A 16,220-nucleotide genomic window follows, 5' to 3' on the forward strand; every position below is an offset into this window, starting at 1 on the left:
AAGGAGGCCAAGAGTAGAGCCTCAAGCATGGGCTTTGGGAAAAGATCATCCCCAGGTGTTAAATAGTAAGTCCAGTTTGCCATACATTTTCTGAGTATTGCTGGTGTACCAGGACCCCTACTAGTCTGTATATATTGATTTGGTATCTATGAACATGTATTTGTTTGGGGGGCAGGGAATCACACCGTTTACTATCTGAACAAACTACTTTGGTAACTGTCCCAAATTTGTGATTTCAAAGAACTTGTCACCAAACTGGAGTCATGTAGATTTACTTTCAAAATCATGCTGTCAACAGCTCATCCTCGTTTTCTGATGTAGACATTTCTTTTTTCAAAAAGCACATGTACACCTGAAGCATTGTAGAACAACTATACTTCAATGCAAAAAAAACAACAAAAAACACAATTCGTATAAAATACCAGATAATTCATGATAGATCTGGGAGAAAACCTTGATCTGCAGGTTCCCAAATCACAATCTTAGTCAAATTTATGCTACCTTTTCTAACCTTTTCAGGCACTCAGGACCCTTGCTGGCAGAACCTGGGCTCTGGACTTAAACAAGATCCTAATGGAAACACACAGGAATGAGGAATCAATGCACTGAAAGGGCAGACATTCTCTACTGCTCTTTCATCTTCCTTTTCAGTCCTTTACTTCCCCCCTTAAAGGAAGGGAGATCCATATATGCTTTTCCCCTCACAACATCTAATGCCTGAAAATTTAGACCAGAACTAGAGTTAAAAGCTGAAGTTATAAAGATATTGGTTATAAATTAAGAACCAACAGCAACCAGCTTGGCCTTGCTCAGCAATGACTGCTCTAAGAGTCCATTCCCAGATGACCTCCCGCGCATTGGTTTGCTCTGTGGCTGGATGAATCCCAAATCTTATCTGTAGAGTAAGCATTTCTGTACTTCACACATATAAGGTTTCCATTAAATCCCTTTATTGAATCTACATCCCTCTTCTACCTCAAATTCATTCCAATACAAATCTGCCATTCCAAAATCATCTCTCTTTCTCGCTTCTAAAGATTACTTTGGCTAATCCCTTTGTTAATCCTGAACATGATTCCAGCCACTTTTCTAACTCATATGGCCAACCAGAGCCCAGATACCGGATAACACACACATCACTCAACTGGGCTAGTTAACACCAAATCTACCATGGGCCAGTAACTGCTTTTCCCAAAGGTTCTCTTTCCAATTATTCAACAGACTGGCGGGGTTGAGTGTGCAATGGGTACCCGCTTCCATTTACCGAAATGATTCCAACAGTGAAACCTACAAGTGGAAGGACTCTAACTAGATTAACTTAACATCGGCTCTAGTTCTACAAAGCTAAAGGTGAAGATTTCAGAGGCTCAAATAGTAATCCCCACTGCCATCACTATCACAAGTACTGTGCTAAGTTTTCCCAACAACCTTACGAGGGAAATGTTCATTCGGGCTCATTTAACAAAGGCGAGGACTCGGACAAGAAAAGATGAAGTCCCTTGCAGAAAGTCAGGGTGAGGACCACACCCAGAGGGGCCACCCTGGTCCGTCTGACCCCAAAGCCCTTCCTTCTGAGCGTTGCGCTCACCATCCCGCCTCTGACCTCTGCTGCCAATGCCCGACATCGCCCGCGCGGCACCCCGATCCCACGGGCCACAGGTGGACCCGCTGGGCAGTCCGCTGGGATGCTGGATGCAGGAGGCGGTGCCCGGAGACCAGGGGCTCACCTGTAGGCAGCCACCGCGCGGGTCTGCAGGTATTTCTGGGCGGTCATGACTCCCACGAAGAGAAAGTTGCTGTCGTGCGGGCCGCCATCCTGGGCCCTGCCGTGCGGCCAGAGCTGCTCCCCGCGCGCATCCCCGCGCGCCGCGCCGGCATGGGAAGCCGCGGCCGCCTGCCCAGGCCGGCAGCCCTCGGGACTGGCGCGGAGCCGTGGGCCCGCTCGCTTCAACTCGGAGGCGCGGGGCAGGACGAGTCGCGAGGCCAGCACGAAACCCAGCACGAGCCCGAGCAGCACGCTGAGCCAGGCGCGCCGGCCGCGCACTGCCATGCCCGCGCCGCTCCGCCCGCCGGGCCGCCGCCGCCGCCGCCGCCGCCGCAGGCTCCGCGCGCCCTCAGCCCGCCGCCCCCGCCCGCAGAGGCCAGCCCGCCCTAGCGCCTCGAGGCCCGGCCCGGGCAGCGCCGAGGCCGCCGCGGGCCCGCCGTGCCCATCGCAGCCCTCGAGCCGCCCGCAGGCCCCGCGCCGGCGCTTTGTTCCGCACGCCCACCCCCACAGCCGCGGCCTGTGCCTTTATGAAGGGACCATGCCCGGCGCGCGCCGGCGGCGGCTCGGGCGCGAGGCGGCGGCGGCTCCTCCCGCTCGCGCTCCGGGGCAAGTGGCCAGCGCGACGGCGACGGCAGTGGCAGCCGAGTCCGGGCCCCCGTCCCGCCCAGCCCTCGTCCCCCAGCTGGCTCGGCTCCGCTGGCGCTGCGCCCGCCCCGATCCTCTTCGTGGCCGGCGCCGCCGCAGCACATCCTCCGGCTTAGCTCGCCATTGCAACAGGAGTGCCTCACGTCACGCACGGCGCGTTATGAAGCGGCCCCGGCGGCGGCGGCGGAGCCTGGCCCCTCTCGGGATCCGTCCGCGTCGCCCGATTGGCGCAAAAGTGAATGGAGGGCGGTTCACGTGGCCAAAGTTTGACCAAAAAAAAAAAAAAAAATCAACCCTTCGGGCGGGCGCGGAGCCCGCGCCGCGCCGCGCAGCGCCGCCCCGCCCGGCTGCGCCCGCGCGGTCTGCGGCCAGGCCGCCCGGGCGGAGGGGGCGTGGGGCCGGGTTCGGCGCCGGCGGGGGCTTGGACCGCGGCGCCCGGCAGCCCGTTAGCCTCTCGGCGACCACACAGCCGCCGGCCAGCGCTCGGACTCCCAGCAGCGGCGCCCAGCACCGGCCCGAGGGTATCTCCTCGGAGGGGCCGTGCCTGCCGGCTGTCCCGTTCTGCAAGATGCATCGGTAGCGTGAATCTTAGGAGGGATTTTTAAGAAGGGACTTCTTGGTCCGCAAACTCTCCACGAACCGCTCGTTCCTCCTGCATAGACTGTCTTCAGATAAACCCCACTCCCCATGCCCAGCCCTCAGCCAGGCGGACCTCACCGGCTACCTTGCCTGCGTCTGCCCAATTCACACTGTATCTTTGTTCGCGCCGCTGTGCGGGTAGGAGCGAGCACGTATAGAATAAACAGTTCAGGAGCCGTTTGAGACGTGCACGCTTGGAGAATGAACCGTGAATTCAGTTACCTTGTTCCCTGCCACTAGTTTCTAAGCTAAAAAAAAAGCTATACTTAATGTCCAAGCTCCTAACACTACCCGCATTTAATGTATGTTGAAGAAATGGTAGGTAATGTTAATGCTCTTGTATTTACAGTCTATGTGGACAGTCAGTATCTCTAATCTGAATCTTTGTCAATATTTTAACATAGTCCGTCCATAAAAGTGCCGTGGATTTCTAAAGACAGGTTTTGAGAACCGGATTCTCTATGATGGATTTTAAATTTTACACATATCCTCTTATTTTTTTAAATAAATGTATTTATTTTATTTATTTATTTTTGGCTGCGTTGGGTCTTCTTTGCTGCCGGGCGGGCTTTCTCTAGTTGCGGCGAGTGGGGGCTACTCTTCAATGCGGTGTGTGGACGCTACTCTTCTCTGTGGTGTGCGGGCTTCTCAGTGCGATGGCTTCTCTTGTTGTGGAGCACGGGCTCTAGGCGCTTGGGCTTCAGTAGTTGTGGCTCGCAGGCTCTAGAGCACAGGTTCAGTAGTTGTGGTGCATGGGCTTAGTTGCTCCCTGGCATGTGGGATCTTCCCAGGGCTTGAATCTGTGTCCCTTGCACTGGCAGGCGGATTCTTAACCACTGCGCCACCAGGGAAGCTCCACATTTCCTCTTTAAAAAACAAAAACAAACAAAACGCAGCTAAGGTAACAAAAGCTGATGAAGTGCCCATACAACAAATGTTTGTGTAAATATTAGTGTTATTACTTTGTCACCAGTGTATTGGGGTTTTTTAATGAAACTCCCAGAGAGCAAAGTATTTTCCTGGGCCTGACAGCTTCCCTTCATTTAATCAAATGAACCCATGAATTAGGGACAGAAAATAAGCATGCTTGGGGTAAACTTTGGATCTTTCTTCATTGCTAAGATGACCAAAAGATTGAAATATTACACAATTTAAAGTGCCACCTTGTGAGAGAGATATCATCTCTGCAATTGAATGGTGGTCACTCTTGTTTATTCTTTGGATATCAGCACTTTCTTTGGCACTTGTGATTTATGTCAGAAATAGTTCATTACCCACCTTCCCACAGGCTTCCTCCCTAGGAGGTGATCCACATCTAAAAATAAAATACTCATTATTCAGTGAACACAGGATTCCAACAGTGGTCTTGAGAAAAATACAGAACACGTAACCATGAATTACAGACTTGAAAATCACCCAAAGAGGTTTCCAGTAAGACCATAAGCCACAAATGCCGAATAGTCACCAGATCCCCCAAATTCAGCAACAGCCCCATAATTCACAGTGATTTCTATAAAGCACAAATCTAGCAAGATACAGATGTTCAATTTCATGACATAATGATTTCAATATTTGCTAACCTGCTTTAAACTTCTGTACTTCCTCATCTAGACTAAAATCTAATAAAAAGTACATAAATGTGTGATGGCAATTAAATGTTTTGTCCTCCTCCATTTCCTGGCTCCTAGGTGTCCCTCAGTTCCTAGGTCAGCAGCCTCACCTGCATACCTGCAGTCTCAGTGGGAGTGTGTCTTTCATAATGTAGAGAGGATACCCTATTTTCCATAATGACTGGACCTGAAGGTTTAGAGCACCTGGGTCAAGGAGACTATGACACAGGTGAAGTCATCCCACGAAAAGTAGGGGAGGGCAGGAGGAGAAGAGGGAGGGCAGGGTCCTGTAGAAGTTGGCCAGGGGCTCCAGGAGCCTTCACAATGGGGTTGGGGCAGCTTCCCAAGTACAGCGTGGGGAGATGGAGGGGAAATTCCTGCACAGCTGGATGGTCTAGCTGAGGCAGTTCTCCTGGAGAAGGATCCACAAGCGTCCCAGCAAGTGCCCCCTCAGAGGCCTGGATCAGGAGGCAGAACTCTCCTACATGGGGGGATTTCACAGCTGGAGGCATATGCCCAGAACCAAGGACTTCGGTGACAGCCAGAGGCCCAAAGGGCCAGACAAGAAAGCCCAGCGTGGAGGTCCATCCAGAGGCCGGCCCCACCTGCCCAGACACAGCTAACAACAGCAAGGATCTGGGAAGAGGGCGCGCATCTGAGACCCCTGCCTCCAGTGCACACACATGCACCCTCCCCAGAGCCCCCTCAAGGCCGAGGCAGGTCCTCACTCCCCATGTCGTCCTCTCCTTTATTTATTTGTAAAGGTGAGAAGTCTGGTTGATCAGATTCTATAGGCATTTCACCTGAGGAAACTGAGGAAAGAACTTTCCTCCATGGAGCCCTCTCTGTTAAGTTGAGGGAGTCATTAACCATCTTTCTCATTTAAAAAAGGAGTGGTGTTAACCATAATCAGATAGAGTTATTCAATGAGGAAGACTCCTAAAGGCACACCCCCCCCCCAGGGGGCCTGGGCTGGATCAGGGACTCCCACCAAGTGTGGGATCTGGGCTTCCTCCTGCACTGAGGGAGTCCTCCCTGGACAAGCTGCAGACCCCTCAGGGTCTTAGTTTCCTTGTCTCTAAATGGGTCTTTCCACTAGATCAGCGGCCCCCAACATTTTTGGCACCAGGGACCAGTTTTGTGGAAGACAATTTTTCCACAGATGGCAGGGGGTGTGGGGGGTTCAGACAGTAATATGAGCGATGGGGAGTGATGGGGAGCAGCAGATGAAGCTTCGCTCGCCCGCCGCTCACCTCCTGCTGTGCAGCCTGGTTCCTAACAGGCTGCAGACAGGTACCGGTCCGTGGCCCGGGGTTTGGGGACCCCTGCACTATATCAGGCTAGAAGTTTCTCCTCAGTGATTCTAGACAGATGATGAGAAATTTGGCCAGAAGTGCCACATCATCTAACTTCCTTTCTGTTTTCATGCATGAACCTACATTACTGAACACTTTCTCGCAAATTGCAACTCTGCTCCCACATGAGTTACATTTTTTTTTTCCTGTTCTTAATATATTGAACGCCTGTTACAGGTATAACATTTCATATAATTTGCAGCAATTTCTTGGAAACCCTTGGTAAATACCTCAATTGTTTGTTGGCAGCAAGCCTTGAACAACTGACAGAGTTCCCTGTAAGGGCTTCTTTAAAGACACAGCTCCTGGACTCCTGCCTTAAACAGGGGGCCCTGCAAAAAATGTTCACAATTTTTAAAAACCTTTAGAAATGGCTCTTTTAAGAAACAGTGAATGTGGAGGAAGGAGTTATAATCCATGCTTTCAGAGGGCTCTGTTCATTGCAAAGAAGAAAATCTATAATGACCATTTTACTAATATTACCACTTAACCTCTATTAACCCAATAAAATTTTGCTTTATTATTAATGCTGCTATTAAACTGACATTTAAGGTCCTCATTAGCTAATGAATTTTGCTCAATGTTTCCTTCTATTTGCAGCATTTCCAGCCAGATGCAGGAAAGGGCAAGTGATATGGCTTATGTTCTGGCTTCCAGACACTAGTAGATGTGACGCTGGTTGTGCTAGAATGTTCTTCATGCTTCCTTGGTCTGCTTATCAGCTCTGTCCATTCTTTCTGTCAGATATTGAGTCAGTATGTGTGTGTTTCTCACACAAGTGCGTGTGTTTCTGTGTATGGGAGAGAGACAGAGAGAAGAAATTTAGCACCACTCTGTGTGCTGGCCGGATGGGATGTAATCTTACTAACTAGAAAACGTTGGCTGCCGCCAGCATGGGCACTATTGGGAAACTGCCTGAATGTTCTCTGGGAGATAACCTCACTGCAGAGGCTGGGGACAGTTTGCTTCTAGTCTAACACTTAATCCTTGTGTAGCAGAGAAGTTTGCCTTTCCCATCCGTTGCCAAGAAATGCCATTAATCTTTAAAGCGGTGTCAGAGTTTCCACAGCTGGAGGATTTGGACAAAGACAAAGCTTCCATTTCTCAGGAGGGAAGGAGTGCCCCCCACCACCACCACCAGGCGCTGGTCAGCTGGCCCGCAGCATTGCCACCTGAGGGCTGCACACAGCGGTGGTCAGGCCTGGGGGCCTCGTGGAAATGCTCCAGATGTGCAACTCAAACTCTCTTTGTTTTACTCGCAGTCTAGTTAGCGAAGCATAAAATTGCATGGGGGGGAAATTCAAGCTGCAGAAGAAGGTTTAAGCTATAAACTGAGGCAGCAGAAATTCAGATCCGTAAACACATAAAGTGCAATGCAAGGATCAGAAAACATTAACACCATAAAACCTGATAAATGACCCCACTACATTAATCATTCACACACCTTGTTATTACGCTATCACGCCTGGGCTAGGGTCATAAACACTTCTATCACCCAGTGATGGGTGATAAGGATTGTTATCAGACACGGTAGTAAGGCCTCTACAGGAGTTTAAAATAAACACAGTGGGATGAGACATTCTCCTGGGGAGTCTGGAGAAAGAGGCTCTGAAACAGGCTGGGAGGAGAGCCAAGTCCTGCAACCTGTTTGGAGGGCAATTTCATCACAATTGCAACTTACAAATGCATTTACTTTTGACCCAGCAACCCCACTTCTGAGAATTTTTCCTCCAGTCATACCAGTACAGAATGACACTTGTACTGGGTTATTCTCTGCCACATTGTTTGTGATAGTAAAAGATTAGACCTGTGTCCATTTAGAGGGGAGTGGAGAAGTAAACAATGCTGTATCCATCAGAGAATGAGATGCTCTGCAGATGTAAAACAGGGTGAGGAAACCCTCTCCCTTCTGAGATGGAGAGAGTGCCACTAGGTGTAGGACAGAAAGCAGAGAGAATAAGAATTTTGCTAGTTTTGTTTTGTTTTGTTTTTTTAATAACAAAACTCTAGAAGAATGCACAAGAAATAAAAGTGAAACCTGGGGGGTGGGGGTGGGGGCTGGTTGAAAGGAGAGACATGAGCCAGAGTTCCCAATGGACATTTTTGAATATCTATCTGATTTTTTATTATGTGACTGTATTATCTATCTAACCCTCCAAAAAAGCTACCAATTTCCCACAAGTTGAAGCCCTAAAATGCTATTAGTAGAGCATTGACTGCTAAGACCATAGATTCTCCCTGACAGCTTATTTGGTGCAACTGCTCTTGTTTAATGGAAGTGGAAACTGGAGCCCATTAACCACATCGTGAGTGTTGCCACCAAGCCAATTAGCCAACATCCTGGCCCAGAATGTCTCGGACTGTAAGCAAGAATCCACCAAGTATTTTCTTTCAACTGGTTAAAATGAAAATTTCCAAGTTCTAATTGAACTTTTACTTCCAGTTTCCGTACCATATCATTATAAGTGTTCTTCCAACATGGAAATATTAAGAGCCTTCTCAAAGCATCAAAATAGACATGGCTATACTCATTTCAGAATCTCTTTCTCCACTTGTTTTGTACTGGTTCCTCCTTGAACTTAATTTTTGGATCTTCCATAATCTTAGGGCCTCGTGCCATGTCTTTCCCCCCACCCCAAACATATTTTTTAAAAAATCAGTCTTTCAAAATTTTCTTAGGCTATTATAGCACCAAACAAGAAAGCCAAGAGCAGCTCTAGAACTTTGTGACAATAGCGCCCTCTTGTGGTATGGAATTATTTCTGTTACCTGAAAGTCTATAATCTTGGACTCAAAAGAGAATAATGGTCAGATATTTTATTTTATGGTAACACTTTTACCAGCATTTTCCAAAGTGATATCCTGGCCTTTGATTTGTGGCTAACTAGCTGGTGACACTGTAAAATGATAGGAATTGAACTAAATGGTCAGCTAGAATCTACCCCTTGCATTTTGAAACTGAGTGAGATACTCTGGGGGAATGTAGGTTTAGCCCCACTTTCCCCCTCATGATTCTGATACCCAAATAGTTTTGAGATCCATGGATATCTGCTTTCTTGTGGGAAATTGGTCAATTTCCCCAACAGATGAAAAGTATCAGCCAGTGTAAATTGATTGTATATCGGAGTAGATGTCCTCCTTCATCTGCCCAGGTTCACAGCTGCAGAGGGGTTCACACTGGAGAGGCTGTCTGCAGACCCTGGAGGTCCAAATGTTTTCTTTGCAATTCTCCTCAAAAAGCCACCTTTAATCCTTTTGCACGCATATGAACTGTTGGTGGTGTGGTCATCTGCACACGTTTGCCTTGGTTGTGTCCCCCCAAGAAAGGTTCCCACCTACCCCTGAATTCAGAGGGTGCTCTGAAGGTGTGGCCTCCTGCCTAGCAAATGCAACAGAAATTTCATAGATAACGTTCTTTCATTACCAAAACTGAAAGTGACCTTCAGCTACAATTGGCCCTGCTGCAGGACATTTCAATGATGTTGAAGTTAACAGAAGGAAATTAACTGAACTAGTATAATTTGTTTTCTGCTGTATATTTTCTGGGTTTTGTGACATTTTCCAATCAATGTTTCATTTAGTTTAATGAGAAATGAACATTTATGCCATTGCAAATACACTTTATGTCTAAATATTTCGTAGTAATGAAGCCAAGTTTCAAGAGGGTAAACATCAGAAGCAAGGATGAGAAGATGTGTTACTTAGGCTCAGACATGGGAGCTGTGCATGACACTTGCCTGGAATATACGCCAGGCCCAAACCACCTCTGCTTTACTCCTTTGTCAAATTTTGTGATGTCAAGAAAGCAAAACTGAAAGAGACTCAAAGATCCCACAGAGAGCTCTGATCCCTTACCAGAACCACCTGTGCCATCAGGGTCTAGTCAGGGGACAGAAACCTTGCCAGTCATTTGAACAGAGAGAATTTTTTTTTAAGTTTTATTGAGATCTAATTGATATACAGTAAACTGCATGTGTTTCAAATGTACAATTTGTTAAGTTTTTATACACCTATGAAAACACCACCACTGCTGTGATCTGAATGTTTGTGTCCCCCGCCAAATCCTTATGGTGAAATCCTAACCTCCAAGGTGAAGGTATTAGGAGGTAGGACCTTCGGGAGGTGATTCAGTCATGATGGTGGAGCCCTTGTGAATGGGGTTAGTGCCTTTATAAAAGGGACCCCATAGAACTCCCTAGCCCCTTCCACCAGGTGAGGACACAATGAGAAGTCTGAGACTCGGAAGATGGCCCTCACCCAACCATGCTGACACCCTGATCTCAGACTTCCAGACTGCAGAACTGTGAGAAATACATTTCTGTTGTTTATAAGCCACCTGTCTGTGGTATTTTGTTATAGCAATCTGAACAGAGACAACCATGATCAAGATAGTGAACTTATCTGTCATTCCCAAAAGTTACTCCTTCCCTGCCCCCAACCTCCATCTCAGGCAGCCACTGATCACTATAGATTAGTGTGCATTTTCTATAGTTTTGTATAAACGGAATCATACAGTATGTACTTTTTAAAATCTGGTTTCTTTCATGCACACTAAATTATTTTGAAGTCCACCCACGTTGTTGCATGGATCAATAGTTCATTCCACTTTACTGCTGAGTAGCACTGCATTCTATGAACATACCAGCATTTATCCATTCACCTGCTGATGGACATTTGCACTGATTTTGACTTAGGCTGTTACATGCAAAGCTGCTATGAACATTCATGTGGAAGTCTTTATATGGACACATGTTTTCATTCCACTTAGGCAAATACCTATGAGAGGAACAACTGGATCATACAGTAGTGTGATTTAACTTTTTAAGGAACTGCCAAACCTTTTCCCATTTTTTTCCCTACTAGCAGTGTGTGAGAATTCCAGCTCTTTCACATCCTCACCAACAACTGGAATAGTGAGTCATTTTAGCCTTTTTAATAAGTATGTAGCAGAACCTCATGGTGGTTTTAACTTGCTTTTTCCTAATGACTAATGATGCTGAGGATCTTTTCATTGTATACCCATCTACATGTCTTCCTGGTAAACTATCTGTTCAATGCTTTTGCCCACTTAAAAAAAATAGAACCATAATGGAAAAGAATATATATAAAAAAAGAATGTATATATGTATAACTGAGTCACTTTGCTGTACAGCAGGAATTAACACAGCATTATAAATCAACTATACTTCAATTTTTAAAGAAAGGTAGGAAATCCTGTCACAGGCTACAATACAGATGAACCTTGAGGAACCTTGCTAAGTGAAATGAGCCAGTCACAAAAGGACAAAAACTGTGTGATTCCACTTATATGAGGTTCCTAGAGTAGTCACATTCATAGAGGCAGAAAGTAGAAGGGTGGGTGCCAGCAGGTGGGGGAGAGGAATGGGAAATAGTTGTTGAATGGATAGAGTTTCTGTTTTGAAAGACAAAATAGTTCTAGAGATCTGTTGTACAACAATGTGAATATACTTAACACTGCTGAATTGTACACTCAAAAATAAGGTGGTTAAAAAAAAAGAAAAATATAAATCATGTGAAGTGTTAAGGTGTAAATAATTAAATATTTTTAAAAATAAAAAAATGGGTTGTTTATTTTCTTATTCTTGAATTTTGAGAGTTCTTTATACAATCCGAATAAAAGTCCTTTACCATATATATGATTTACAAATATAGTCTCTCAGTCTGTGGATTTTCCTTTTATCCCCTTAAGCAGTATCTTTCAAAGTGCAGAAATTTATAGATTGTGCTTTTCGTGTTGCAGCTAAGAAATCTTTGCCTAACTCAAGATTTACAAAGATTTTTCTTTCCCATTTTCTTCCAGAAGTTTTATAGTTTTAAGGTTTGTATTTAAGTCTATGAACTATTTTGAGTTAATTTTTATATGAGATCTGGACCAAAGTTTATTTTTCCCCCATATAGATATCAAGTTTTCCCAGTACCATTTATTGAAAAAAGACCATCTTTTCTCCACTGAATTGCAGATTTTTTCTAGATTTTTTTACTCTGTTCCATTGATCTGTTTATTCATCTTGAGGCCAATTACACTGTCTTGGTTAATGTAGCTTTATAAGTCTTGAAATCAGGTAATGTTAGACCTCCAACTTCGTTCTTTTTTGAAGTTGACTATTCTGAATACTTTACACATCCTATGTGAATTTTAGAATCACCTTGTCAAATTCTACGAAAATGCCTGCTGAAATTCTGATTGATACTGCATGGACTCTTTAGATCAATTTGGGGGAAAATGTTGTCTTAATATGAAATCTTCTGACCCATGAACATAAACTATCTATCTATTTATGTCTTGTTTAATTTCCCTCAGCAAAGTTTTATAGTTTTCAACATACAGATCTTTTACATATTTTTTCAGATTTACATATTTCTTGGTTTTGGTGATAATGAGAATATCATTTTAAAATTTCAGTTTCCTGTTGTTTATAGCTAGAATATAGAAATACAATTGAAATCTGCATACTGATCAATCATGCAACCATGCTAAATTCAAAAATTCTAATAACATTTTGTAAATTCCATCAGATTTTCTACATAGATGATCAGATCATCTGCACATAATGACAGTTTTACTTCTTCCTTCCCTATATGGATACAATTGATTTCCTATACTTGTTTCATTGCACTGGTTAGAACCTCCAGTACAGCGTTGAGTGGGAATGTCTGATCTTGGAGGGAAAGCTTTCAGTCTTTTTCCATTAAGTATGGTGTTAGCTGTTGGTTTTTGGTAGATGCCTTTTATCAAGCTGAGGAAGTTCCTTTCTATTCCTAGTTTACCGAGTTTTATTAAGAACTGATGTTAAGTTTTGTTAAGTGCTTTTTCTCTGCCTATTGAGAAGATCATATGGTTTTTCTTTCTTAGTTTTTTAATGCGGTGAATTATACTGACTGGTTTTCAATGTGAAACAACCCACACTTGGTCATTATGTCATGGACTCTCTATTCTTTTTATAAATTATAGGACTTTGTAAAGCTCAACTTCATAAAATTTCATTTAGAATTTCTGCATCTATGTTCATGGGGGATATCTTGGGGAATGTTAATTTATAGTTTCTTTTTTTGTAATATGTTTGTGTGATTTTCATTTCAGGGTAATGCTATCCTTACAGAATGAGTTGGAAAGTTCCCTCCTTTTCGATTTTCTGCAAGAGTTTGTGTAGAATTTGTATTATTTCTTTCTTACGTGTTTGGTAGAATGTACCAGGGAAGCCATCTGAGACTGGAATTTTCCTTGTGGGAAAGTTTTAAACTATGGATTCAATTTCCTTAATAGATGTAGGGCTATTCGGGTTATCTATTTCTTCTTGAATAATCTTTAGTAGTTTGTGTCTTCCAAGAAATTTATTCATTTCCTCTAAATTGTCAACTTTATTGGCATAAAGTTGTTTATAATATTTCCCCTTTATCCTTTTAATATCTACAGAATGTATAGTGATATTATCTTCCTCATTCCTGATATTGATAATTAATTTCTTTTTCCCCCATATTAGTCTAGTTAGAGATTTTTCAATTTTATTGATTTTTTCAAAGAAACAGCTTTTTGTTTTATTGATTTTCTCTGTTGTTTTCTTTTTCAGTGATTTCTACTCTGGTCATTATTAATGGGTTGGCCAAAAAGTTCGTTCAGGTTAATGGAAAAACCTGAACAAACTTTTTGGCCAACCCAATAATTCCTTTGTTCTAGATACTTTGGTGTAATCTGCTCTTATTTTTCTAGTTTTTTGAGATAGGAGAAGAGGTAACTGATTTGAGACCTTTTTCTTTTCTGATATAGGTGTTTAATGCTATAAATTTTCCAACAAGTACTATGTTAGCAGTACCCCACAATTTGAATGTTGTATTTTTATATTCATTTAGTTGAAAATGCTGTCTAATTTCCCCTTTGATTTATTTTTTGACTCATGGATTATTTAGATGTTTCCAAATATTTGAGAAATGGATTTTCCCAATATCTTTCTCTTATTGATTTCTAATTTAATTCCATGGCAGTCAGAAAATATGTTCTATGACTTGAATCTTTAAACATTTTCTGAGACTTATCTTATGGCCAGAATATTGTCTACCTTGGGAAATGTTCTATGTGCACTTGAGAAAATAATGTATATTCTGCTGATTTAGGGTGGAGTGTTCTGTAAGTGTCAGATCAAGTTGATTGATAGTGCTGTCTAAAATATCCTTACTGATTTTACTTTTTCTATCAGTATTGAGAGAGGAGTATTGACAGCTATGATTACAGTTATGAATTTGTCCATTTCTCTTTGCAATTCTATCAGGTTCCAGTAAAACTTTGTTATTAGGTACATAAACAATCATAAATGATTGTTGTGTCCTCTTGATGAACTGACCCCTTTACACTTTTGCTTTGTTTATGACAATAAACCTACTGTCGTCCCTGTTCTTCTGTATGTACTGTCTTTTTTTCCTCTGGCTGCTTTAAAGATTTTCCCTTTTTATTTTATCTTTATCACTGGCTTTCAGCAATTTGTTTATGATGTGTGTCTGTATAGTTTTCTTTATGTTTCTTGATAGATATGTGACTTTCACAGTCTTCATAAAATTTTAGAAAATTTTGGCAATTATTCCTTCAAATCTTCTTTCTCCACCTCCTCCTCCACTCCACCACCCCTGGACTCCAATTGTCCATATTAATATTGCTACTCTAAGTTGCCCTACAGCTCTGATGCCATTTTCTTTTCTTTTTTTTTTTTTAAATTCTTTTCTTCTCTCTGGGTTTCATTTTAGATTGTTTCTATGGCCCTGCCTTCAAGTTCACTAGCTTTTCTTCTGCAATGTCTAATCCCATGCAGTGTTAATGCCACCCAGTATATGTTTCTACTCAGACATTGTGGTTTTCATCTCTAGAAGTTCTATTTGAGCCTTTTAAAAATATATCTTCCATGTCTCTACTTAACTTTTTGAACATATGAAATACAGTTATAATAACTGTTTCGATGTTCTTCTCTGCTAATTCTAACATCTCTGTCAATCGTGAATCAGTTTCAACTGTTTCCACCTCATTATGGGTCATATTTTTGTGTCTTTTTGCATGTCTGGTAATCTTTGGTTGCCAGAGATTATTAATTTTACCTCATTTGGTGCTGGATATTCTGTATTCCTTTGAATCTTGAGTTTTGGTCTGGGATGCAGTTAATTTCCCAGGAAGCAGTTTAATCCTTTTGGGTCTTGCTTTTACAGTTTGTTAGGCAGGGCTAGGGTGGTGCTCAGTGCAGGACCAATTATCCTGTCACTGAGGTAAGACTTTCCTGAGTACTTTACCCAACATCCTGTTAATTACTAGGCTTTCCAGTCTGGCTGGTGGGAACAGGAACTATTCCTAGACCTATGTGAGTGCCAGATACTGTTCCTTCAAGTTCTTTTGGGGGTTCTTTTCCCAGCCTCACATAACTTTCTCACATGCATCTGTGGAGAGTACTTTGCTAATGTTTGAGGGGGACCCTCTGCAGTTCCCCAGAGTTCTGTCTATAGTTCTTTTTTTTTTCTGGTACTCTGTCTTGCAAACTCTAGCCAGCTGGGTCTCTCCCAACTTTCAGCTCTGTCTTTTCAGTGCTGGGAGTGAGGTTCCACTGGGGTTTACTCTTCCTATACCGTGTCCTGGAAACTCTTTGAAGGCAGTAAACTGGAGCAACCATGTAGCCACTGTGCTTATCCCCCTCTTTCTAGGATCACTGTCTTTCATTATCTGATGACTAGTATGTTGAAACTATTATCTATTTTATTTGGTTGTTTCAGGTGGGTGGGTAAAACCAGTCACTGCTATCCTATGTTGGCTGGAAGTGGAAATCCAAAAAGAGAGAACTTAATATAAAGAATTGTTGGGAGTTCCCTAGTGGTCTAGTGGTTAGAATTTGGTACTTTCACTGTGGTGGCCCAGGTTCAATCCCTGGTTGGGGAACTGAGATCCCGCAAGCCACGTGGTGCAGCCAAAAATAAAAAATAAAATAAATAAATAAATTTTTAAAATTAGGTGACTTCCCTGGTGGTGCAGTGGTTAAAAATCCACTTGCCAGGGGCTTCCCTGGTGGCGCAGTGGTTGAGAGTCTGCCTGCCAATGCAGGGAACACGGGTTCGAGCCCTGGTCTGGGAGGATCCCACATCCCGCGGAGCAACTGGGCCCATGAGCCACAGCTACTGAGCCTGCGCGTCTGGAGCCCGTGCTCCGCAACAAGAGAGGCC

At 43.6% G+C, this 16,220-nt stretch overlaps 1 protein-coding gene across 1 annotated transcript in view; it reads right to left on the reverse strand.

Moving 5' to 3' along the window:
- CHSY1 (chondroitin sulfate synthase 1) overlaps window positions 1–2,050 on the reverse strand; it is a 74,549-nt gene extending 72,499 nt beyond the window's left edge. Inside the window, exon 1 of the mRNA XM_061181823.1 lies at window positions 1,728–2,050. Coding sequence (XP_061037806.1) covers window positions 1,728–2,050 — 323 coding nt within the window. The remainder of the gene's footprint in view (window positions 1–1,727) is intronic.
- Window positions 2,051–16,220: the final 14,170 nt, after the last annotated feature.

This window comes from Eubalaena glacialis, chromosome 2, assembly GCF_028564815.1.
Source record: "Eubalaena glacialis isolate mEubGla1 chromosome 2, mEubGla1.1.hap2.+ XY, whole genome shotgun sequence".
NCBI classification, from domain to species: Eukaryota; Metazoa; Chordata; class Mammalia; order Artiodactyla; family Balaenidae; genus Eubalaena; species Eubalaena glacialis.